The sequence below is a fragment of the Hemicordylus capensis genome, chromosome 1 (genome assembly GCF_027244095.1).
Source record: "Hemicordylus capensis ecotype Gifberg chromosome 1, rHemCap1.1.pri, whole genome shotgun sequence".
Classification (NCBI taxonomy): domain Eukaryota; kingdom Metazoa; phylum Chordata; class Lepidosauria; order Squamata; family Cordylidae; genus Hemicordylus; species Hemicordylus capensis.
Window position 1 is genome coordinate 253,580,496 of NC_069657.1, and position 26,963 is coordinate 253,607,458.

The 26,963-nt window shown below is 43.2% G+C and overlaps 1 protein-coding gene and 1 long non-coding RNA gene across 6 annotated transcripts in view; one reads left to right on the forward strand and one right to left on the reverse strand.

Moving 5' to 3' along the window:
• Nucleotides 1–5,155: 5,155 nt before the first annotated feature.
• LOC128339927 (uncharacterized) lies at nt 5,156–26,132 on the reverse strand. Of its 4 annotated transcripts, none has more exons than XR_008313333.1 (4): nt 25,879–26,132; nt 19,654–19,972; nt 10,346–10,469; nt 5,156–6,083 (listed from the first exon to the last, which is right to left on the reverse strand). It is a non-coding gene; the product is annotated as an uncharacterized LOC128339927 (long non-coding RNA). The 4 variants fall into 4 exon arrangements; XR_008313335.1 differs by lacking the exon at nt 25,879–26,132 and adding an exon at nt 20,673–21,261; XR_008313332.1 differs by lacking the exon at nt 19,654–19,972.
• MEIS1 (Meis homeobox 1) overlaps nt 22,945–26,963 on the forward strand; it is a 206,849-nt gene continuing 202,830 nt past the window's right edge. Inside the window, exons 1-2 of one of the 2 annotated variants that reach the window (XM_053284453.1) lie at nt 22,945–24,289; nt 26,125–26,351. In XM_053284453.1, the coding sequence (XP_053140428.1) occupies nt 24,278–24,289; nt 26,125–26,351 (239 nt within the window). In that variant the 5' untranslated portion in view covers nt 22,945–24,277. The remainder of the gene's footprint in view (nt 24,290–26,124; nt 26,352–26,963) is intronic. The other variant, XM_053284454.1, reaches the window with a different exon arrangement.

The window sequence follows — 26,963 nt, forward strand, 5'->3', positions numbered from 1 at the left end:
CTCACCACAGATAGTACACTCAGCCAACAGTGAGCCATCAAGCTCAATTCAATGTAGAGCATCCTGGGCAATCACCCAGCTCGCCTACTCCTAAGGCTGGCCCTGAATGGGAACTTAGATGTTATCTTCACCTCAACAATATGCCTGACTGTAGTCACTTTACTTTGTATCTTAGAAATGAACGGTTCCTATTGGGCTGCATGATAGACATATATGAGGCTGGAATTGGGAACATAATTGAGTTGGGTGCAGACCTGACCTCATGGGGCAAATGGTCCCAGTGTCAGGAGATGTGGCAGGTTTTGCACAAAGTTTTATAGACTTGTTGATAGTATTTTATACTGTAATCTTCAAATATGTGCTGGGGAAGTTGACTTCTATAGGAGATGGAAGACCAGGTGAGAAGGGTTGGTTTCTACTTTCTACAGGAGGTAGAAAGAGAACAGACAAACTCATTGTCTTCCAGTGCCTCACCCTTCAGGGTGGACTACTGGTCTGCACTTGACGGGGGGGGATTCATTTCAGAACAAATGCGAACACAGGATCCACTTTGCACTGTCTAGCATTTATCCCAAGTGCAATGGTCATAAATGAATCCTAACTGATTTGAGTGAGTGAGTGAGTGAGTGAGTGCCATCAAGTCAGTGTCAACTAAGCACTGTGTGCGGCTTTTGTGACCACATAGATGGATTCTCTCCAGGATGATCTGCCTTCAACTTGGCCTTTTACATCTCTCAGTGGTGCATTCATTGCTGTTGTAATCGAGTCCATCCACCTTGCTGCTGGTTGTCCTCTTCTTCTCTTTCCTTCAACTTTTCCTAGCATTATCGACTTCTCAAGGGAGCTGGAACTTTGCATAATGTGTCCCAAGTATGATAGTTTGAGACTGGTCATTTGTGCCTCTAGTGAAAATTCTGGATTGATTTGTTCTATGATCTATTTGTTTGTTTTCCAAGCTGTCCATGGTATCCTCAAAGGTCTTCTCCAGCACCAAAGTTCAAAAGCGTCAATGCTTTTTCTATCTTGCTTCTTTAAAGTCCAGCTTTCGCATCCATAGAGTATCATGGGGAAAACCATTGTCCGAACGATTCTAACACATAATGGCATCTAAATATCATTTCCAAAGTCTTTGTTGCAGCCCTACCAAGTGCTAGTCTGTGGCATATTTCTTGACTGCTGGATCCTTTACTATTGGTGGTCGATCCTAAAAGGCAGAAGCTATCTACCACTTTAATGTCTTCATTGTCAGTTCTGAGGCTGGTTGCTGTACCTGTTGTCATTAGTTTAGTCTTTTTACATTTAGTCACAGTCTCATATTTTCACTGGGCTTCTTGACTTTCATTACTAGAGCTTGGAGATCATCCACATTCTCAACTTTCAGAGTGGTGTCATCACAACATAGCACAGGTTATTGATGTTTCTTCCTCCAACTTTAAAACCACACTTATCTTCTTCCAATCCAGCTTCCCTCAGTATATGTTCAGCATATACATTGAATAAATAAGGAGAAAGAATACAGCCTGGTCTTACTCCTTTGCCAATCTGGAACCCTGTTTCACCATGTTGCATTTGGACTGTGGCTTCCTGTCCTGTGTATTCTCATGAGAACAATGAGATGTTCTGGGATGCCCATTTTCCTAAGGATAATCCACAACCTGACATGGTCAATGCAATCAAAGGCTTTTCTGTAGTCAGTGAAGCACATATTGACTTTGGCTTTCTCAATTATCCAGTGTGCATCAGCAATAGTGTCTCTTGTTCCTTGGCCTTTTCTGAAACCAGCTTGAACATCCGGCATTTCCCTTTCCATGTAGGGCTCTCATCTGCGTTGGATGATCCTGAGTGTTATTTTGCTAGCATGTGAAATTAAGGCTATTGTGCAATGGTTTGAACAATCTGCTAAGTCTTCTTTATTTGGTATTGGTATGTATACTGACCTCTTCCAATCTGTTGGCCACTGTGTCATTCTCCAGACTTGCTGGCATAGTTTGGTTAGAGCCTTGACTGATTCTTCTTCTATTGCCTGCCATATTTCTAAATCTATTCCATCAATTCCTATAGCCTTCTGACTTGGTAATGACCAGAGTTCTTATCTAACTCTTCTCAGATAAGAAGAGTTCTTATCTTCCCATAGTAGAGGTTCTTGCAAGCCTTCTGACTTGGTAATGACCAGAGTTCTTATCTAACTTCATCTTCCCATAGTAGAAGTTCTTGCAAGTAGGGGATATTTTCTAGAGTATCTTGGATATTAACGTTTCTGCTGTACAGATTTCTAGTATACTACTTCCATCTCTGTTTGATCTTCTCTGAATCAGTTATTTTCTGCCCTTTGGCATTCTTTAACATAACAATTCAAGGTTGGAACCTCCATCTGAGTTCAGAGATCTTTTGGAAAGCTTTCCTCGTTTTTCCATGTCTATTTCCATCCTAGAGGTCTTTACAGATGTTGTTGCAGTATTGCTTCTTGTCTCTTCTAACAACTTTCTGAAATTCCCTATTAAATTCCTTCCTGAGGTCTTTATCTTTCTTGACTTTGGCTTCTCTCCTCTTCTTGGCAATTTCCACAATCTGTTCTGACATCCATTTCGCTTTCTTCTGTTTCTTGGTCTTTGGCAGACTCTTTTCGCATTTGTCCTTAACAACTTCTTTGATTTCATTCCACAGTTCCTCTGGCTCCCTATTAATGAGGTTCAGAACTTCAAAGCGGCTCCTAATGTTCTCCTTGGAAATGGTGGGTACATTCTCATGATCGCATCGTGGAAGCTGGATAGCTTTGTTTTTCAACTTCAGCTTGACTTGGAGCTTGCACATGAGCTGTTCATGAGCTGTTCCACAATCGGCCCCTGGCCATGTTTTTGCTATTATAACTGAGCTCTTCCACCTCCTTGCACCAATAATGTAATCAGTTTTATTTCTGTGTACTCCATCTTGTGATGTCCATGTGTATAGGCACCGCATTGGTTGTTTTAAGAATGTGTTAGCGATGAAGAGATCATTGGCTTGGCAGAAACTAATAAGTCATTCTCCTGCTTCATTTCTGTTTCCTAGGCCATACAGTCCAACCATGTTTTCCGCCTTACCATTTCCAACTTTGGCATTCCAGTCTCCAACCACCACCAGCACATCTTGCTTGCATGTTCTGTTAATTCCAGACTGAACTTGAGCATAAAACTAATCAACTTCCTCTTCTTCGGCATCAGTCGTTGGGGTATAGTCTTGAAGAATTGTCATGTTAAAGGATTGTCCGTGAATTCTAATTGATATTAGCTGGTCACCAACTGTATTGTGCCCAAGTACTGTCGTTGCTATATCCTTCCTGGCTATGAAAGCAACACTGTGCCTCCTTTGTATTTTGTGTCCTAAGTAGTAAATGGTATGATTTTCTGACTTAATGTGTCCTATTTCAGTCCACTTTAATTTATTGATGCCCAAGATGTCAGTCTGAAGCCGATTCATTTCGTCTTTCACTACGTCGAGCTTTCCATGTACACACTGTAATTCTGTCTTTGTAGCTTCAGATTTCACACACACACACACACACACACACACACACACACACACAACATCAGCTGCTAGACGTCTAAAAGGCTTTAACCTAACCATGTCATAAAAACCTTTGGTACTCAGAAAGATCCTCAGTTCTTCCTCAGTCGCATGTTGAGTACCATCCGACCTGAGGGGCTCATCATCCAGCACTACATCAACAATTATTCTATCTTGTCTGTCCATGTGGTTTTCCTGGTAAAATACAGGAGTGGTTTACCATTGCCTTCTCCCGCGCAGTATGAAATTATGCCTTTGCCATTGTCACTAAATGTGACCGTCCACCTCCAACAGCTTCCTATATCACTGCTGCCCAGTATAGGTGCCTGCTTACTTTAGCTGGGCATTTGGGATGACCTTCACGTCTTGGGTGACCCTACTGTGTGAAAATGTTGCTCTAATATGTCCAGCCAATAGGTGGCACTAGCATTTTCTAGTAGTGATCCTCATTGGAGGCAGAGTCCCTCCCAACATCCTGTCTGTATTTCTTGTTGAACTTGTCTCTTCCTGTTACACAATAAAGTAGTCTTAGCCTATAATGGCTGCCTTCCTCTGAGCTCTCATGACATGGTGTCAAAAGTCTGAGTTTGAATCCACAAACTTTTGAAATGGCTCACTTTCCTGCACCAGAAGCTTTCAGCTTTGACAATCCTGCTGCTTGGCCAGAAAGGAAAGAAAGATTTGCTTGCTTCAGACTAGCTACAAAGCTCCACAAAGAAGAAGGCATTGTGCAAGTAAGTTCCCTTCTTCATGCCATGGGAAAGGAAATAAACAGCATCTACAAATTCTTTACCTTTGCTGAAGAGGGTCAAAAGAATGACTATGAGACTGTCTTGGCTGAATTTGATGCCCATTTCATTCCAAAATGAAATGGGGAACATGTTGAGTCATTTGTTAGAGGGCTGTATGAACTCTCTCAGCACTGTAACTTTGCAGACAGGAAGAAAGAACTTCTACGAATCCTCACTACCCTCAGGCAAATGGGGAAGCAGAGAGGGCAGTACAGAATACGAAGGAAATTTTGCGCCAGGATGATCCACATCTTCCTCTCCTGAGCTACAGATCCACACCATTGGTAGCTACTGGATATAGCTATCAAAGGGCAGAACTGTTAATGGGCAGACAAATCAGAACACCTGTTCCAACCCTAGAGAAAAATCTGGCTCCAGAGTGGCCTGATCTGCACAAAGCTGCATCTTCAGATCACAAAGCCAAGGACAGCTATGGACGTTTCTACAACAGGCAACTTTCAGTACAACCGCTACCAAACTAAGAGCCTGGAAACAGAGTCTATATAAAACATGATGGAGGAAAGTCATGACAGACTCCTGTTACAGTTGTAGGGAGGAGAGAAACACCCAGATCATATTCAGTCAAGACTGATAGTGGAACATTCAACAGAAATCACAGACATCTCCTTGTCATACCTGAGAATGCACAACCTTCAAATGAGAAAACAGCACCTGCAGCCTGAAGTTCCTCTATAGAGACTATATCGGGGCAAGCCAGCAAAAATGTCAATGATACCAGTACTCAGCTCACTACTCCTTCTGGTTGAATTATCTGGAAACCCCTACGTTTCAAGATGAGTAATAGACATATGAATTGCCAATTGTTTAGATGTGCTCTTTTAATATTTATTTATTTATTTATTTATTTATTACATTTATGAACCTCCCCATCCAAAGGCTCTGGGCGGTGTACAACAATTGTTGTTGTTGGTTTAAGAAAAGGGGAAATGTGGCTCTAATATGTCCAGCCAGTAGTTGGCACTAGCATTTGCTAGTCTAAGTGATCCTCATTGGCAGCAGAGTCCCTTCCTCCTTCCTGCCTGTATTTCTTGTTGAACATATCTTGTTGAACGTCTCTTCCTGTTACACAGTAAAGTAGTATTAGCCTATAATAGTTGCCTTCCTCTGAACTCTCATGATACCTACTGGGAGTATACCTCCCAGCATACTTCACTCATCCCTCCCTGGAACACACACACACACAAACCACAATGAGGCCACATATTAGGACTTGCGGGGGACAACTCATTGTCTTCTAGTGTCCCACCCTTTCTGGATCGTCTGCACTAGGGGGCAGGGGTATATTCACTTCAGAACAAGTGTGAAAATAGGAAGAACGGGGTCATTTCAGAACAAATGTGAAATGTGAACAAACATTTTGGAACAAATGTGAAAACAGGAAGAACAGGATCCACTTTGCACTGTTTGGCATTTATCCCAAGTGCAATGGCAACAAATGAATCCCAACTGATAGTTGCCACTATTAGCAATAGGTAGGATGCTGGGGAGGGTGGGTGCAGTGTGTGCAAGTAGGGAAATTGACACCATAAACCCTCCCATCTCGAACTTAAGACACATTCTAACCGAAGTGTCCAAGAATCTGACAGGGCTTCCTGAGGCCCAGAAATTCCAGTCACACAATGACAGACTGGTGAGAGTAGGGACAACATGTGCTCTCTTCATTCTTCTGTCAGGGCTCCATTGCAAGGAAGAGAAGGGATAGAGTTGGAGATTTATGCTTTGTGGCTTCTGCAAAAAAAAAAAAAAAACAATATATCTGAATCCATCTTTAAACAAATGCAGCTTGTTTTATATCTAGTAAAATACCTATCTGGAGAGAGTAAATTGAAAAATGAGCAAGAAGACATAGTGAACAAATCCTTTCTAGTCAAACTTAATGCCTTTTTCTCTAAGACATTTCATGTATAAAGTAATCACAATGTAAGTTAGACATTTGCTTCTTTTTAAACATCCGAGATGGCACAACATCACAAGTTTCTGAAGTTTATCTGATTTCATATACAAATCTTACTCCAGACAAGTTCAGATATAAGTCTGCCTATAGGTCTGCCAATCACAGGCACTACATAAATTAACAGAAATAAATGTGGAATACTACTTGCAAATGTAGATCATGGTAATCTGAGTATTTCAGTAATGGCACTGAAATATAGTTGCTGCATATTAAAGAATTTATTTATTTATTTATTTATTTATTTATTTATCTGTTTGTTTGTTTGTTTGTTTATTTATTTTAGTGTGGTTTTTACATTGTCAAGTATATACATCTCTGGGTGGTTTATACACTAAAACCAATTTAAAACAATTAACAATAATAAAACATTAAAATGATTAAAACCATCTAAAATCTCAATATAAACTATAAAACTTGTTAACTAAAAGGTCTGATTTTATGTCTTCAGCTGTTTCTTAATAACCAGCAGTGAATGGAAGGGTTCGATTTTATTTGGGAGTGCATTCCACTTTCCTGAGGCAACTCCAAAGAAGGCCCAGTTTTGAGTTGCCACCAAACACTCCGGTGGCAACTACAACCAGACCTCCCCCATGATCTTAATAGATAGGGTTCTTGAAGAAGAAATACCCTGGACTCAAGCCATTCAGGGCTTTATCGACAATACATGTAGATAAAAACCAGCATAATCAAGTTAGCAGTGGAAAGGATAGCAAGGGCAACAAATGAGATCCTTTCCTGAACAACTTTATTATAGACAGTCCTAATACATTTCACAATGATGACTGGTTACTTGGAGTTGACTGGTTATTTTCTTCATACTTTTCTGTTAACAAGATGGCCAGGAGTCCAGTACTCTATTTTTTTTAATATTATTATTATTATTTTACATTTTATATCCCGCTCTTCCTCCAAGGAGCCCAGAGCAGTGTACTACATACTTAGGTTTCTCCTCACAACAACCCTGTGAAGTAGGTTAGGCTGAGAGAGAAGTGACTGGCCCAGAGTCACCCAGCAAGTCTCATGGCTGAATGGGGATTTGAACTCGGGTCTCCCCGGTCCTAGTCCAGCACTCTAACCACTACACCACGCTGGCTCTTATTATGCAGTTGCTTCCTGCAGAAAAAAAGGAAGGAATAAAATGATAAAATCATCTACTATTTTCTTTTTTTTTTTTTTAGGAGGCCACACTGTAATGGTGGTCCTAAAATTCTTTTGGTCAGAAGCTTGGAAGAATTATATGGATTGTCTCATTACTTTCTACCAATATTTTGTACATGTAAAAAAAATATTTAGTACTGGACTAGACAGACTATTATTCACACAAAGAAATTTCTGTGTTAGCTCAGGAGATAAAAATATGAAAACTATTGAGTAAATTACTTAGACATCACTGATTCAAGTAACCTTGCTACAACTTTCAAGAATAAGTATAGCACACCAAAGTTCACCTAAAATAATAAAAAGGGATAATCAAAGTTAAGAGCAAATTGAATTGCAAGAGAAAGGAATAATACTGAACTAATTTATAATACAGTAGGTATATTGATAGTTTTGTAAATTATATGGTTTTGCCACTATGTCTACATTCAACAGGAACCCAGGCCAAACCCAGTTTCCTGATGAATGCATGTTCAAACTTTCTAAGTTCTCCCTTGAAGGGCGAGGAGAGATCCCACAGTAACATGTACACAGAACTAACTATGAACCAACCAGACCTTACAGATTATTTGGTAGTACATTTAAGAATTTACATTTAAAATTTTAATTGGTAACAAATTTAAGACATCACCTTCTTCTTCATGAACCTTTCTGCCTATTAAGAACATTGAGGGAGGTCCAGTTCTGGTTACCACCAACTCGTTTGGTGGTGACCCCGGTCCAGGACTTCTGTAGGATTGCCCCAGGGTTCTGGAACACGTTCCCAAACGAAAGAGAACCTCCCCATCTCTGGCTGTTTTTAAGTTACTCTTGAAAACTCACCTGTTTTATCAGGCCTTTAGTTCATAAACTTTTAAACTTTTTTATTTTAATTTATTTTATTTTATTTAAGGTTTAATTGTGTTTTAATTTGTAGACCTCCCAGAGATTTTATATGGGGCGGTATATAAATATGATAAATAGATAAATAAGTAAGTAAATTTGTGTAAAAAGAGCACACACACTCTTTATTTCCCATGTTTGTCCAAATTGCCTCCAAATAGCTTTATGGGCCATTGGCATCCCTAAGCTGCAGCCCTAAGACTGATCTGCACTGGGGATTGTGGCATACATAAACAGAACCTATCTGGATGACACAAGTGTTTGCATACACTTATTTGTCATGTTTACACTTTACATCTTTACGTATGTACCTTAATACATGAAATGGCCCTGATTCAATTTGCCAGTGGCTGTACTTGCAATCCCCATTATGTGATTAGTTAAATTCCCTGGCCACAACCTACTTAGCTTCCCTGGACTGTGCATTAAGGCTGTATATCAGATCCTAAGAGTACTTGGATCTGATTCAATATGGTCCCTATCTGCAACATTTTTATTGTATTGGCTTTGATGCAAAAGTGCTAATATTGACACCACCCAATATGTTATTTTCCATATTATACTTGGATGTATTGCACTTCAGCTGATGAGTGGATGAGCTGTTTTCATGCTGTTTTGCTGTTGTCACATAACTTGCTTGTAGTTGATGTGCCATATATGGAAAATGCTGAGGCAGGCAGGGGGAAAGAACAGTTTTATGACTGACATTTCTGCTTCAGATCAATGTTTCTGCAGGCATTGCCTGCTTCTCAGAAACCCTGGCACTTACATAGGGGCAGTATCAAGCCCTAAGAAGGATCCACTGTCAGATCTAAGAAAGGACTACCGTGCCTTAAAGTTCCATCCCATTCTGACTTAAAATAATATTGTTATAGAGATAGCAATTATTCCCTATTATTTCTATGGACCATTATATCCAATGGGCTGATGCATTTGATACCATTACCAATAGATCAAATGATTCAGACCTAGTTCAGTTACAATTTGATAATCACTTGCATCATATTGGTATCAGATCAGATCCAATAATTTCATCTGTGCACAGTCCTACTCTGCACACAGCACTCAAGTTTATCTGACAGTTCGGTTTATTCAAAAGTGGTGGGGTTTTATTTCATTTTGTTTTAGGTAGCACTCAAATTAGGATGTAGAAGAAAAATCAAACATGATTCTGTTGATTGCAACGTTAAAGGCTACCGGAATCTTCCTATAACTTGTTTTAGAAAATTTGGCTTCAGATTAACCTGAACATCCAAATTGGAATCCTGTTACTACAAGCAACCAGCACATGATAACAAAGGCAGTTGTATGCAGAATGCAGCTTTGAAACAAAGTCGTACAAGCACTGCAGAATAAAACACCAAACACAAATGCTTATCAAATGTAGCTTCCTATATCCTGACTTAATGGGTGACTTTTCACATCCAAAAACTTGGGGAGATTATTAATACCTTAATTGCGGTAATGAGAAGGTTCTTATCATTTTATATAGCAGAAACAAGTATGGCCAGGCTGTGGCAAGACCCAGTTCTGCATGCCTTTGCAGGCTGAACAGTCCCCCCCCCCGCCCAGCCCCAGGTAGACCTCACTCCCTGTGGAGCAACAAGATTGCATGGAATAATCAAGGTCAGACTCTCAACTCCAGTTCCTCTAAGAGTGGTTGCTTGTGGCTACCTTGTTTCCATGTGCTTTTAAGGGTGAAGCAAAGGGTTTTTTCCCCCTTTTGCTTCTTTTAAGCAGGTCTTCTCTGCCTTTAACAGTTGTATGAGAGACAGGAGCCCAACCGGCATATCATTCCTCATTACTGGAGCTCATGATGAAAATGCTAAACCTGTCTAGTTTCTGCCTGTCAATATGATGCTAAAGGATCCTTTTTAATAAAAGGGGAGGGGGGAGTGGCAACAGTTATTCTACTCATGTATCAATGGCACGTGCCCAGTGATACTATAAGTATCAGGGCAGTGCTTACTTTTCAATAAGAGCACAGACTACTTACTAGTCAGAGAAAACCTCTTGATCTAAGGTTGTTTGCTCTTTGTAGCAAGGCTGCTGTGTGCTTTTAACAGCTGCATGACGGGCAGAAACTTTCTCCAAAACGGAAACGTCCTCAGCTTCGGTGTCTAGGGGGACAAAAATGGTGGCCAGGTTAACCAATTATATTAAATTACGTTTCTCTGAGCATGTGAAATGTGCCTTTCCTTCTAATAGCCAAAAGGGTCCAGCAACGATGGAGACGAGTTAATTGTCCGAGGGAGCGAGTGCTTGCCCCTCCCCCTCGCCCCCTCTATGCCGGCTATAGTCGTGTTAAAGAAAGCTTCACCTGTTGAATCCATGAAGCTCTTAAAGAAACAAGAACTAAAAGTTCCGTCCAATGGGCAAGGGAGTCACAGGCTGAGCTCGGAAGAAAACGTCAGGGAGTCCGCATTTCAGTCACCGCCCGCAGCCCCAGAATTCAGATGCTCGACAATAAAAGGCGGGGAAAGTTTATACCCGCCGAAGTGCTGCAGAAGAGCCTGTTGTCCGCAGCTTGGAAGTCCCAAGCAAACACGACGCTGAGACACTAAAAGGCGCTTAGCTTGCCCTAAGGAAACCGTCCTTATGGCAATGCCCCACCCTGACGGCCAGAGAAGTGGAGAAGCATGCCACACCGAAGGATGCCACATCCGTATTCACACCAAGGGTGCACACCTGAGAAGAAGTTATTCTTTCACTCAGGGACGAAGCTAGGGAAGAGGGGGCCGTGTTCGCCCCTCTCCCTCAGCGGTCCCGGAGATAATGAAGAAAATAGGGAGGGGTGGAGCTGGGGGGCCCTCTGGAGCTGGGGCCCCGGTTCTTTGAGCCCATCTGCTCAATTACAGCAATACCCCTGCTTTCACTCGCAATCTCTCTCACACACGCTTGCGCCGCAACACGCCGTGGAGAGGAGAATCAGTATAGCCCCATTCGCTGTCTCCACGCAGGAGCTGCGACCCCATACGCAGAGTGTGTTTACACTCTCACAACTGAGACTAGAGTGGCAACTCCTCCTCACCCCCACAAAGCTCCTACAAACCCTTCACAGCTGACTGCGACGAAAGAGAGGTGCAGTTTCTGGCCTGGAGGTGTATGAGTGGTGTTGGTGGGATGTTTTATCTTGCTGAATTTCTGCCTGTCGTACAGCTGTCAAAAGCCCCGGAGCCCTGCTGGGGCGGGGATGGGAAGCAGCAGCCCAGCCTGAGAATAAGGGCACTCCGAAAAACCGCACGAGTTGTTCTGACTCTGGTCTCAATTCCTCATCTATGAAATGAGAGCAATGGCTCTTATTCCCCTAAGACATGAGTGCCTTTCCCCATATAACTTGTTCGGAAGCAAGTTCCACGGAGTTCAATCTGGTAAATATACCTGGGACGGCAAAGTGTCCGATGGAAAGCAAGTGTCTTATGGTAAGAACAGGCGACGAAAGAGCTCGCTCTCTCGCACAGTGCACACGCATGCCCTTCGGGCTCATAGGATGCACACTTCTGCATACACACGCAGCATTGAGGCTTCTTGTGAGGAACTCCAAACCGTCTTTGAAGGAGGGGCAGGATACAACCCTCTGTGTCGTCGTCCCCCCCCCACAGTAGTTGGTTTCCCCGACTGTCACATATACCTCGAAGCAAGCCCCCTTGGTCCCATTTAATTTGAGGACCCCGGAACAAATCCCCGCCCTACATAGGACAGGCCGTTTTGCGGTCCTCCGCAGGCGCGCAGATTTTCTCACAGCCATTCTTTGAAGCGGATTCTCGAGTCTAGCGACGATGTGGGCGGAAATTCCTTTCTCTTCCCCGTTTTCCCCAACTCCCCTTCCAGAGAGAGAGAGAGAGAGAGAGAGTCAAGCTGCCCTCTCAGCCTCGCAGCCCTCCTTGTGCCAGCACTGCAGAATTGTTTACGGATGGGGGAAGATAGATGTTCAGAGAGCTTGGTGGCTTCATTTCGTAAAGTCACAATCTGCAATTATGCAAAGGGCTCTGAAAATGCAGAAGGAGCGAAAACCAAGAGAGTCACACGTGGTCGTGCAGTTGTCTTTTGTCGTAGGGTCGAGCCGAGCCCTGGGTGGGGACAAGACGTGTATGTGTGGGTGGGGGGATCTAGCCATGGGTTGACTCTGAGTCCTCTGCCCAAAGCTCGTCAGTGCTCACCCAACAACATCCTGTCTGCCTTTTTCTCCTTCGGAGGTCTGGCCTTCTTTCGCCCCGAGACGACCCGTCCCTTTTCTCTCCCGCACCCTGCCCCGACTATGCTTCTCAGGTGTTGGGCTGAATTAACAGCCAGCCTGCCCGGCGTGAGACTATTTAGGTCTCTGCTCTTCAGCGCTGGCTCTGCGAGTGGCACCGGCCTCTCTCTCTCTCTCTCTCTCTCCCTCCCCAGCCTCGGCGCTCCTAACCTAGCCTGCCTTCACTTTTTCACCTCTGGGCTGGGCTTTGCAGACAGCTCTGCTGGTACTTTCGCGAAGGAGACAAGTTTACCCTCGCATTTTTTTCACACGTCTCTAATCCCATTAGCACACCTGAAATAATAGCCTGGGTGGGTGACAAGTGCCGCTTCTTTTTTTCCTGATTTCGCCGCTTCTCAGAATAAAAGATAAGATTTCTCATGCTGGCTGTCTGGTTTTTGTTTTTGTTGGTGGGGGCGGTTTTTCTTTTCTTCTTCTTCTTTTTTTCCCATGCAAAAGAGAGGCTTCATGCAGAGGATCAAAGGCTGTGATCAAACACTATCTTGCAACATGCAAGTCAGTTCCCCTGAAATCCTCTAGGCTTCCACGCAGGGGTGTTCTCTATCCTATTGATGTGTAAGGACAGGAAACAGGTGTGTAGGAATTCTTCAGGAGAAACCCACATCTCCTTTCCTCTGAATGACAACTTTTAACGTGTGGCAGGGGTCACAACCTCAGTCCGAACACTTTCCCTTGGAAATAGGGTTATAATATTGTGGTGGAGTTTACTCCAGTGTTAACATGCTTAGGAGGATAGCATTCAGAGGTCCTCAGCACCAGCGGCGCCCAGTGTAAACTGCATCCAGGAAAGTATGCGTGCAATCGCAGCCTTAGTTCATGTACTGGCCTAGGCGAGTCATCTCCTGATAACTTGGCAAAGGGGCACCTTTTAATGTGGTGATTCTCTTTATTTAGGAGGGGGAGAGTAACTGGCCCTATCCACGACCAGCACAGTACTTCCAGTGACTGTTGCTGGTGTCTATCTTTTGTTTCTTTTTAGATTGTGAGTCCTTTGGGGACAGGGATCCATCTTATTTATCTATTATTTCTCTGTGTAAACCGCCCTGAGCCATTTTTGGAAGGGCGGTATAAAAATCGAATTAATAAAAAAAAATAATAATAAATAATCTCATTTCGTAGCTGATCTCTGCTAGTGGCTTTGCTCAGCGCCGCCCATTCTAAAGAGAAAGGCAATGTGGTGTGCTGTCGGATTAGGACCGAGCAGACCCAGGTTCAAATCTCTGCTCAGCCACACGAAGCTCACTGAATGGCCTTCGATCAATCACTTTTCTCTCTGTGTCTCTCTCTCTCTCTCCATAGGGGACTGTTGTGACGAGAAAATGGGGGGAGTATTTAGACGCTGCCCAGAGCTCTTTGGAGGAAGGGCTAGATAGAAATGTGATGAATAAACCAGTTCCATCTATAACCACTACTCCGCCTCCATTTCAACTGTGCTGGGAAAACAAACAACCGCCGTAGGTCCTCTCCTTTGTCTTGAGAGCTAAGTAACCGTGGCTGAATTTACGAGCAGTCACAAACCTCGAAGAGAGAGATCTGTGCGATAGGAAGACGGTCTTTAAAGATTCCACTTCCCACCTCCCAAACAAATGCCTGCCTGGCCACCCATTGGAAGATTCGTCCCACTTCCATGCTGTAGCACTTGAGGTTATTTTTAAGACATAGGGCCTGCTTTTCAAGAACAAGAAAACTGTGGGGAGACTGGGAAGTATTGGAATAAAATATTGGGGCAATTAAGGGGCAATATCTAAGAGCAAAACTGTCCCTCTTTAAGGTTGCAATCCTAAGGCTACCTGTTAGAAAATAAACCCCGTGGGATTCAGTGGGACTTCTGAGTAAACATGTTTTGGCTCTGGCTGCGTTGTACATCCCTTGGGACTCTCTCTGTGAATGTGTGTCTAAGTCTTTTGGGATTCCACGGCTTGAGCTCCTAAGAATAATCAGTTGCTCCCACACCATGCTTCATGTGGCTCTCTACTTGTTGTTACACCCTTCTTATCCTCACACCTTCCTTCCTTCCTTCGGCAAAACAGCAACGCCTACACAAACACCGCCGAGAGAGGTTGTGTTTTGTTTTGTTTTGTTTTGTTTTACTCCCACGCGCGCCCACACAACCCGCATCGCCACCATCTGTAGGGAAACGGAGGCAAACAGAAAACTGAGCCAAATTCGTTCTAATGGGTTTCAACTGCTTCGAATCCGTTTTAGCCAATTCCAGATAACTTCAGGTGGTTCAGAGGGGCTGCCAGCCAGTTGGGACAAACATGTGGGAAGGAAAAGAGAAAGGCTGTTTGGCGCTAGAGCTGTTGGGAACCAGAATAAAACCGGGCGGGGGGCGGGATCTTTCGGCTGAAACAATCAGTTCCTCCCCTTCTTATAATTCTGCTAAACCTACTGTCTACAGTCACAAATGCAAACACATATCACCAGGCTTTTCTGGATACAGTATAATCACATTTGATCGAGTTTTTGAAGCAATCTAGGCAATCATAAAGTTTTATTATGCAAATAAATAAATAGAAGGTAAGATGTCTGAGGCGGGAGTTTAAAGCACACCGTTTTGGTATAACTTCTCAGAGAGCAATCATATTTGTCTTTGTCTTTCTCACCTCTGCGATTTTCTAGGCTGGTCGCAAAATGGTTGGTCCAAAGTCTCAGTCCCGTCCAAAAGTGAGAAGTATTTTGGAGCATTGATGTTAATGCTGTTGAGAGAGCAGTAGAACTGGCTCTACTTTCCTTTATGTCCAATGGGTCTATGATCTTAATTTCACACGCCTATATAGCCTCTTTTGCGGGCGGGGGCGGGAATTCTGCAGATATTGTCTCTATACCTGTTGCTCCCAACGGACAATCTACTCGAGACAATTGTTCTTCACCAAGTCATGTAGAAAACATGAACTAATCAGTGGGGTCGGGCCTCTGGGAAAATGGAAGGCCCTGAGCCTTCTTCACCCTCTTGCAGAAAGGGCTTCATGAGGGTGGCACTGGCTGCAGTATCAGAAGCTGAGAACGGATGCAGGTGGAAATCAAGAGAATGGGGGGATCTGTCCAGGGCAGAAAACATCCTCTTTAAGTTACTGCTTCTCAGCAAAATCAGCCACAACCAGTCTCCTCATAATTCCTTTCTAATAATGCTATATAGTACATTCACTATCGACTTGTGTACAGGGCGATTCCTGTAGGCACAGAGAGAGGCAGAGACAGAGAGAGACCTACGCATACATATAATAGTTAAACACTCCTGCTGTCTTTATATGCAAATAGTGCATCTTTCTGTATGCCACCATCTACAAATTGTACATATAAAGTTATGCATATCCAAATAAAAAACAAGTATGTCTCATTGATAAACAGGAGCTAGCTTGCATTGTATCAGGCTATACAAAGTGATATCTGGAATGATATGTATTTTCGAAGAGTTGTCAAGGCAAACGACTTGTTTGGTAGTGAGAAAAGAAAATATGGGGAGTTATTCTCAGACTCTGGGATTAATTCCGGATTCAAAACACTAACTTTTAAAAAGAATAACTATAATAATAACTTGCTTCTCTGCCTCTATCATTTGCAGAATAAAGTTCTCTCTAAATAAAAGTATTCCTAATACACTAAACCAAATGGGGAAGTATTCAGTTTATGGATTCCAATTATATATATTCTTTATTGTGCCTTGTTTTAGTTTGTCAGGATGAGTACGAGTGAATTAGAGTGGTATTCCACTGAGACTTTTTAAAAAATACTATAATTAGAGTTCAAAAATGCTGTAACATTTTCTGTTGGTTAGACATTTATGCTTTTCAAATGTTACTTGCTCCCCTTCACTTTCAAGTTAACAGGCTTTCTTACTGATTGACAACAATATTACATAGTATATTGACCATTTATAGAATATGAAATCCCTTTTGTCTTGTTTGGAAATTATTTACTAACCACTAACAAATTTCAGAATATTTAGCTAACTCTCCCCCACCCTGGGATTATTATAGTGTAACAACAAATATTAATAAAGCATAATGGAGCCTTTAAAAGGAATTTATATTTGAAAGAGGTTTGAAACTTCTGTGTGAGTTTCAGGAGAATTTTCATCTTACCTTCTGAGGGTGAAACTGAGGGGGGGGGGCCGCAGGAACCACACCGATACAGGATTCCCCCTTAAGACAGTATTTACAGTAATATTGCTCTATACCAAACGCACTTGTATTACAACATGTGAGAATATTTATGTGTTATAATATACCAGAATTAACTTTAGCTATTCGATCTCTTTTCTTCACCTAATATACCTGCCAGTAAGTCATGTGGTGATGTTTTATTAAAATGCAACAGTAAACTTCAGTTTCAGTATATCTCTTGTATTACATCCCCCCCACCCAACCGTTCTCCACAAAAGTAACCCTATCTTCTCCAGCATGTACTGGAGTGTCAGTTTCCGAGGACATGTTCCTAATGTGAACTAAATGTGTGAGAGGCTCCCCAGCTTTTTCTCTGGGAGCCTCGGAAGATACAGCGCAGCTTAACACACACACAGGAACGCACGCAAGCACACACCCCGGTCACCAAACCGAAACACTTCTTGTCTGTTTCAAATCCTGGTAAACGTATTAGCCGTAGTAAATTGTTCACCTGATACACGCGCACCCGCTGTCTAGTTCCCCAGCGCCGCTCACTTCTAATAATAGGTTGTTTCTTCTAACCCAAATTTTATGTAGCTTTAACTTTACCTAATTAGGCACCGCTAACTTTTTTTTAAAAAAAATCTCATCTATATTGGGTTAATAGAGAAATTATTCTAACTCACTCTTCTAGCAATTAAGTATTTATGTATCCATTTAATAAAATGCATCTTCCCTTCCCCTAATCACCTTTCCCTGCAAATCTCCCTCACGCACTCTCAACAATTGTTGAACCACAATATATAGTAATTATAACTAAAGACACATTCTTAAATGCCAGAATGAAACTTGGCCAGTACCTCTTGTCTTCACTGAGTTTTTGCCAGCGCCACCACGTCCTCTTCCCCGCCCCCCACCCCATAACTTTCGGATTGAGAATTCACTTTTATACAGGCGAGAGTTTTGTCGATGGGGGCTGTAATTTTCTCATAGTCCAGTAGACGGCGTGAACGCTCAAGCCTTCAAATCCCAGGCAACTGACCAGGTTTTGTTTTAAATAATTAAGGAAGAAGACTTACTTCAGCAAGTTTTGCTTTTATTAAGCAAAAAGTATCGTAACGAACATTATGAAGCCACGAACTTTTGGATATATCAATATAGTAAATATGGGAAGAACACTCAGAGCACTGGACAAAAATAGTCATATTCATAACTTTTTTGTGGGTGGGGGGGAGTTCTTCCCAACCGCTTACCTCTACCTGCTGAAGAATATCATGCAACGTATAGATTTGTAGCTGCTTAGTATTATAACCATAGTGTGTGTACATGAAATACTGCACGAAGTGGCGTTTTCTATACGTTTGTCATGATAAAGTGTCGTCTCTGAAATGTTAGGTAATTCTGTCACAATTAACAGCAAGCTTGATGTTAACATAATGTTCTACTGTACACGAAGAAGTTCAAACAGCCCTTGTAGAACGATCATTGTGAAAGGGGTAGGTCTTAAATATGTAAACAAGAAAAACGTATATTTAGATTTCACCTCGACTTAGTTTCTTTTTATGCACAACTCTTTGTAACTTTACACTTTTTAGTTTTTAAAGGCTTCCATTTTGACTTCACGCCACACTCACTGCTCACGTAGAAGTTTTTCGTGACAAAAGTCGAGGCTAGTAACTCATTTCCCAGTTAATTTTATTTTAAAAAAATTTATAGCAGTGTTTAGAAAGTTTAAAGACAACCGTAAATTTTATTAGGAATATTTTATTAAGCCCTCCATTTAATTAATAAAAGACCCCTATAACTTCTGAAAATGTCAGAGCTGGTAATTATGTTAAACAGTGTCGCTGCCTTGCCCGCCCCCTCCTCCATCCCCCAGCTTCTCTCCCCACCCCGCACGCCTCCAGAGACTCAAGCATTTTAAAGACTTGAAAAGAAAAGCCACTATGCAAAGTGCTGCTTCCCCCTTTTTGCAAAATGCATTTTAGCCCTCTCATTCTCCATCCAGACTGTTTACTGAATACAGTGACTGGACTATTTTGTCTCTGCTTGTCCCGGTAGTACAACCTGACCTCTGGTTGACTCCTGAACTGGACCAGGCGCTCTTTGTTTTCAGAAGTCAGAATCCAGTAAACAAATCTCCTCTAACTCCAAGCACCCCAGTCCTTACTTGCACATGGCCACTTGATTCATCTTCACTTAATCCCCTTCAGTTAACTTCCTTTTATTATCACCTTCTCAGGTTTTGCCCTTTAATGGATCTTTAAATAGTTTTCTTTTTCGCCTTTCTCACAGGCATTCATTAAGCGTTTGACTTTTCTCTTTCTCTCTCTTTCTCTTGGTAAGGTCACTCCTATCACTTCAAACTCTTATCTATAGCATTCCTTCATTATCTCTACACTGCGTTTAAAATCTGTTTTCTTCTGTTTGTTTTCCCTCATTTCATGCCCTAGAATCTAAATACTGATGGATTGGAGAGGCGGGGAGGGTCCGGAGAGACAGAGCACAGTTTTGCTGCTGGTCTTGGTATAGTCACATCTGGTCAAGTCTGTAACATCAGCCAATAAAGTTTAGTTTTGGGGGTGGTGGTGAAGAATGAACTTCGTTGTCTATGAGGTCATGGACCGTCATATTGAAACTATACACTTTACTTCGAAAGCCGAAAACTCTGAACATTCTCTTTAACATGGGGGCCATGCACTGGCAGTTTACACGGGCGTAATCCCTGGGAAATCCATGCAGCTACCCCAAAGAAAATGGACAATGACTTGTTCTCTACATAAGGCTGGTATCATCCCTTCCTTAAACCTGACACTTCGGGCAGATTAAGGCTGTAGTTTTAGGCACATTTGCCTGGGAAGAAGCTCCATTAAACTCGTTGGGATTTACATTCGAGTAAACATGCGATCAGGCTCCACAAAGCCTTGTTAAAAATATACATACTATTTTTAGAAGCCACTAGAGAAGTTCCCTCTGGCCCTGAAGCATCTTGGTGTTAGCCACCACCACCACCTAAACTTTGAAGAATTTCGCTTCTCTTTGAGATGAAAGGCCTGTAGAGGGCCAGATTATACCCTCCGAGGAACTGAAACCAAATGGGCCAGATGATCATCCATGAACCCTCACAGAAGCAGGGTCGGAAACATGAGCCTAGCACGTCCTTCTCAAAAGGAGGGGTTTCTTCGATGCAAATTGGAAGAAAAATAAGACTTGTAGCCAGCAAAAGGTTCGCTCCATATGTTCAACTCCTTTGCACGTTCCTCTGAAAAAGAAAGACCAGAGAGCGGTTTTATAGTTCAGAACCCAAGGAGAAGTGGGGAGTCTGCGATACAGAGAATGCAGACCCCAGGTTTTGGGTTGAATGGGGTCAGAGCTGGCGGGCGCGGGGCGGGGGGCAGTAGCTGTATTTCCTTAAAAGGCCATGAGTCGAAAAGTGTGGATCGTTGAAACGGACAGAGAAAGAACACAGGACTGACTTGGGTAGCTGACGGAGATAGTGCGGAACTGTCCGTTTACTTTTTCCTTTTAATAGATGATTAATTGCTGCCCTGCTTAGTCTTTTTATGGCCAGCATATTGTAACGCGATACGGCCTCGGTGCAATTTCTCTCCACAGTAATAACTGTTTGCTAATTGTAAAAATCCTTATCCAGAAGGAACTTTGCGCAAACAATTTGTACAACTGTAATTGCACTGTAAAAGTGTTTTAGCTTCGATTGGGCTGAATTAATCTTATAAAGGCATGGGAATGACGCGGGGTGCAAGATTAATAGCACCCTCTCTCTTCTCCCAGACCGACCCACCTCACAAACACACACGTAAAGAAGGACTGCACGGGTCTGACTCGACTCTCCTAAAAGAAACTTGTGAGGCAAGGGAACAGAGGTCTGTTAAAGCAACCAAACAGGAAAGCGAGAGTTACGATCCTACAACTGAGGTTTCAAGGGATCAAAACTGACTTACCTGAGAAGCCTTAACATGTTTTTTTTCCCCGCTGCTGGTGCACAAGGCTGAGGTATCCCACCTCGAAAGGGTGAGCCTAAAAGTGGGATGGGTTTCTGGGGTTTTATTTGTTTCTGAAAGAAGTTTGAACTGTCGTCGCACAGATGTGCCAGGGGAACAATATTTGCTTGCATGAAGCGGATTGCTTCGTCTCTTCCCTTCTTGTGTTCCTTCTAAGAGAGTTCATGAAGCTTTTGTCCCCAAGTAAACTCGTCTCTTGGAGATTTCATTCCTCCACAGCCACCTCACCCTCCAGTCTCTACATAAGGCCGATAGCAGGACCTGGATCATAAATGCGAACATCGCAAGGGATCATCTTGTGCTACACCTATTCTGATCCATGATTGACAGACCTTCCTTTTCTTTTCATGGAAAACCTAACTTGGTGGTCGTTTGAATTTGCTCACATATCCTGTCAACTGTCAAGTGTTCTTTGCACTGTAGAGAAATGGGAAGATAAACATTCGTGTAACCTCTTTTGTAAGGAAAGTTACAAAAGGGGGGGGATCCATGTTATTATTATGAATCCTCGCCATTTCCTCAGAGAAGTACTAATTTATTTCCCTCACACACGTTTTCTCATTGCAAAAGTAAATGTAAATATCTCCCCTCCTTATAGAGCCCTTTACAAACATATATTATGGCAATCAGCTAAGTCACGGCAAACAGGCGAGAGAAAGTGAGACCATACTGTGAAAGCAGCAGCGAATTCTTTCTCTTCACGTTGCTTATTTGGCCTGGCCGAAACTTGATTTATTTCTGTTTAAACATATTGGCAGAGCATCCGAGAAGCAAACCATAACATGTTCACGGCGATAGATCATAAGGCACAGAAATTCCTAACTCTAGTTCGAGGAATGAATTTGAACAACAAAAAATTAGTCTGGAATATTTCATGGAATCAGCGCTGCCTTAAAAAGGTACACTGTCCTTAGTGGTCCTCACATTTGACGTCGGAAGACTCCCTGCCAAATCGCAGCTTTTAATGCCGCGTGCGAAAGGGATCCCCTGGTCCTGAACAGGGTCGCGTCTTACGCAATTAAGGGCTATTTCTCCCTTCCCCTCCAGCCTGCCTTTATGGAACTATTCAGTGCAAAGTGAGAATACTGACAAGGACGAGGCAGCTTAAATAGGGAAAGTGACAGAAATGAAAATGAGTTCACACTGCCCTCTCCAAAACAAGAGATAAAGCAGGACTTCGCACTTTGCCCTTTTTAAAATACTGGGGTGGGGGCGGCTGTTTCGCTCCTCTTCTCTTTCTTTCCACCTTGTACAAAAGGAGGGCGACCCTTTCGTTTGCAGAGCAAGTTCTAACACAGACAACTGAGCGATCTTTCTACACTGTCGAACTTCGGTTCTCTACAAGGTTGAACGGCTGCGGGGGGGGCTCCCCCCGCAGATCGAAGCTCCCTGCTGATCGATTATTTGATAATTGATTTCCCCCTCAACCAATACACGCTTGGCTTTCGAATAAAAGATCCTGATTGGACCGCAGCTCCTCCACTGCTGCCTACTGAGATTTGGGTGAGCTCATTCTCCAACGTACCGCGGGGGAGATTTTTCCCCCTCCTTCCTATAGGGTTTTTAAAGCTTGGGAAGGGAATGGAGGGGAGTAGGTGGGGGCGGGGAAAGCGCTGTCTCACAGAGATCTCTGTTCTTAAAAAAAACAAAACCCGATTTTACAGTTTTGAGACAACTCCTTGTATAAACGCATCGCTTAGGACCACAGAGGTGTAATGCAAGCAAATCAGCCTAGATTCATCCCCCAAACAGGGTTTGATTTTCCCCTTAACTTTGGTGCCCTTTGTACTTGCTTACGGGAGACTGTACTGTGGGAAGAAAATGAGGCGCTGAAAGTCCTGCGATTTCGAGGCGACAGTCAGAGATTTGATTTTACAGAGCGAGAAGTAACTAGTAATTAATCGCTGTTATTTCTAGACAAAGGAAATGGCCACTAGCCTAAAGAGAGCGGCGAGGATCGCTGCTGGATGTGTCCTAGATGTGACACGGTGGGGGGCGGGGAAGAGACGGTCTTATACACCAGACAGCCGCCCTGTGTTGTGTGTTTTCCCCAGAAATTGCCCTTAGTCTCGTTTGATGGGGGTAACCATAGTAATTACATAAACATATACGATCGATGCGTCTAAAGTCACAGAAACAGATTCACTGACGGGCCTGAGAACTAAGAGAAAGGGGAGGGGGAGGGGGAGAGACTGTAGGGAAGAAAGGAAAAGGTTTAAGCGTTGGGAAAGGCTGCAAAACGTTGGCGTTAAAGAAACAGAAGGAAAATAAGAAGAACTCCCGTGCAAAGGAGCGGGAAGGAAACAAACCACCACCACCACCACAACAAAACATATTTGGGTGGGTTTAAAGAGAAACCACCCAACAACAGCGGCGCGAGACCCTTTTCTCTCTTTCCATCACTAAGTGAGTCAGAAGGCTGTAAAGAAGAAGCTGGAAGGAAAGCGGGGCGTTGGGGGAAGGAATCCTCGGACGAGCAGGGCAGAATCGCGCTCCAAGGCTTCAGTCATTGTTCGCTCCTCTCAGCCAGCGCGCGCGAGTGTGTGTGTGTGTGTGTGTGCATGTGTGTGTGTGTGTTTTGTTAATGGGGAAGCCTCTCCGTGCAGCTCTTCCCAGCCGCTCTTTCTTGCCTTGCGGCTCACCCAACCCACCCCTGCGCTGCGAGCTTAGTTGATGCAGCCCGCTGCATTGTGTAAGACGCGACCTGTTATGGCCACCACTACTTCCGGGTTCCAGCATTCTGGTCCAAATCCACCTCTCCGCCTGTGTGCAACACACACTTTACACACGCACAGGGGACTTGCAGCAGGCAGCATCGATCGTGGCTCCTTTAAGACAAACTCAGACAGCCTTTTTTTTTTTAAACCCTCTTCCTCTAGGCTTCTCCAGTTGCAAGGAGGGAAGAGAGAAAATCTGATTAGGAATTAGAACTGAATCAAACGAGGGCGAAAGAGAAAGGGGGGAGAGGGGGGGAAGAAAGCGAGCTTTTAGACCTTTTATGCTTTTGATGTTAACATTTGAGGTGTCCTGACCAGTGGAAGCACACACAGCGGATTCTCATCATTCATTCACCACCTTGACAAGCTCGCCTTTGATTGACAGCTGGAGTGGCAAAAAGTCATGCGAGTTGGTAGTTGGGTTTGAGAGGCACTTTAAAAAAAAAAAAACTGATTTGGGGGAAAGGATATTTGCTTTCTCCCCGCCGCTGTCTTGGAAACCAGAAGGGACGAGTGTGAGAGACACAGAAAGAGGAAGGAAAGAAAGAAGGAAGGAAGGAAGGAAGGAAGGAAGAGAGGAGACGAGAGGAGAGAAGCTTCTTCTTCTTATCTTTTAAATGCTGAATGATCGTACCGCTGCTCTGAGGTCCATCCGGCTGAAGACTCCGATCGGCTACTACTCAAACAGCTGGCGACTTTAAAGGATTCTTTTTCCTTTTATTTTGGGGGGTGGGTGGGGGGGTGGGGGAGATCGCGTTTTGTTTCTTTTCACGCTGGCCTTAAAGAGGATATATTAGAAGTTGAAAAGGAAGGGTGCGAAGCAGGCCGATGGCGCAAAGGGTACGTATTTTTTAATCTTAATTTCCGAGTAACGTAATAATGAAACGTGGATTTTACAGACACTGCAAGTGAAGGGGGCAAAGTTTTACATTTTGCCAGAAACATATGAGTGAGTGTTAGTTCTGTACTCAAGTCTTATAATTGTGAGAAGACCATATATTTTAGCTATATAGATCTAACGTATAGACAGGTAAGAGACACGTAGAAGTGGTTGGTTCCTATTAATTCATAGTATTGCTTCATACCCGAGCGCTTACTGGGAAGAAACGCTACATACACGCAGACTTGAAACTGAATACAAGTCCTCATAATAGTTTCTCTGTCTTTCGAAGTAATTAGGTTCTAAATAGTGTGTCAAGGTCCTTGGCCCTTTCGGATATGCTAATAATTATCTTCACAGCTAATAGAGAACTTTAAAGAACCTGTTGTAAATATAACTGGGCGTGGGGTGCAATCAGAGCAGCCCATATATTCCAGTTAAGAAGTTGTTTTCAACATTTTCTCATTTAATTAAGACTTGAGAGAAACTGTTACAGTATATATACACTTGGGATTACTATTTATTATATTCAATGAAACGTTTTAAAATAGTGTACCATTTAAGAAATACCATTCTGAATTACATGCATTATAACAACCAAAAGGGAATTTAAAAGGAAATTCTACTTTAAATATGTTTCCTGGCACACTCTTGGTTACGTCCCTCTCTCACAGTTGACAAAAGAAAGTTACTGCCTTGGCTCTTTTGCATCTCCTTTTTCAGTTCTAGCAGCTGTCAAGACTTTCCCTAAATTCCTTATTCCTTTATATTTGTTAGTAAATTGAAGTAGTAATCTCCTGCCCCCCCCCCAACACACAGAGCCTTTCACATGAAGAATTCTAGCATTGGGCTCCTAATACTAAAGAGGAGAGATACTTTAACCAGACCTTCCCAGGGCAGATGCAAATATATGCAGCAGATGCATTTTTTAAAAGTAGCTTGCATTAAAGAACCCCCAAGAAAACATAACATTTCTGGATGTTGGACTTGCCACACACATCTTTCAGGACTGATAGTTGGTACATTTGACTTTTTTAAGCAGCAGGAAAGTTTAGGACAGAATAAGTTCCAATTAATCCTATTATTTGACTATGCTCTCCCCAGTCTTACAAAAGACTTCATTCTGTCCCCAAAGAGCTAGAAGCAAACTACTCCAGAGAAACCTGCTTGAAATAGTGACTCCAAATGGGCGTTTTTTCCTATTTTCATGCACTCTGCATTAAGAGTATCTTTTCAAATATCAGAGAAGGTCCTTCACTTGGGGCTGCTGGCAGGCACAACCGATGCCCACAGGGAAATGTCTTAAAAATAAAGGAGGACTGTCTTAATGCACGTGTTAATAATAGGTGTCCTCAGTTTAACTTCTGCGGGGGAAGCATACTGAAGGAGGCAGCTTTTTAGTATATTGGTGTTGAGCTGGACTCCACCAGTTAACTTATTCCTTTCCACGAGGATGCAGTGCCAGGGGAGGAACGTACCTTCGGAGGCCTGTTGGAAAATTAATTGGAGTGTGGATCAAAAAATAAACGCGCAAGCAAAGTAAACTCACCAGAACCCCTTTCACGACTGGGGGATGTCAAGGCAGGGCCTCGCACACTGTCCTGTTGCCTTGCCTTGGGCCATCTTCCCAAACTTATGGAGTCGTTCTGCTGTGTAGGGCTTGCGTCTCCCCTACCCTCAGCCCCACACCTCGCACACAAGTTGCTTCCACAGCCGCACACAGATCCTTGAAACGGCACTCCCGAGGATTGGCCTGGTTCTGACCCTTTTCTTTTCCCTCCTGTCTATTATGCAGTACGACGATTTACCCCATTACGGTGGGATGGATGGAGTGGGGATCCCGAGCACCATGTACGGGGACCCCCATGCCGCCAGATCCATGCAGCCTGTCCACCACCTGAATCACGGTCCTCCGCTTCACTCCCATCAATACCCGCACACAGCTCACACCAACGCCATGCCTCCAAGCATGGGCTCCTCTGTCAATGACGCTTTAAAGAGAGATAAAGATGCCATTTATGGGTAGGTACAGCTAGCATCAGGTTTATTCGCCTAAGACGTGCTTATTCCCTTTGCTTCCTGTCCTCGATGGTGCCCAAATGAAATCCACCGCCGACTACTGAGCGTAGGGTAATGCCGAAGCTTTTGCATGCGGATGCACGGGTCGGGTCTTTCAGTGGCTTCCTTTGCCATGGCCAGCCCAGCTGGGATCGACAAATAAATATCCTCGCATGAAGAAGTTTTGCAAGAAAAACTGAAAGGGCTCGAACTTGTCTGCAAAATACAGATCACCCCCTCCCCCCGCAAAAAAATAAAAATAATAACCAAGACACGATTTAGATATTGGCTGCTGTAAAAGCAAGAAATCGTATATTGCCTCTTCCATTGCAACTTCCAAACGTGTGTGTAGATATGTATGGGCTGGGGAAAAGGGGTTAGAATGTCTTTTGGTTATTTTGACCACAACTTTTGCGAAAGGGCTGCAAAAACCTTCCAGGCAGCCCGGAGTCCATACAATTTATACAATACAATAAAATTAGTGTGGCATTGGCGGGTGGGAGGAGAATCCCAAACCCAAATCCAAACCTAGAGGTTGGTTTGAAAACAAACCTTTGTAAGAGTAGTTGAGGAGAA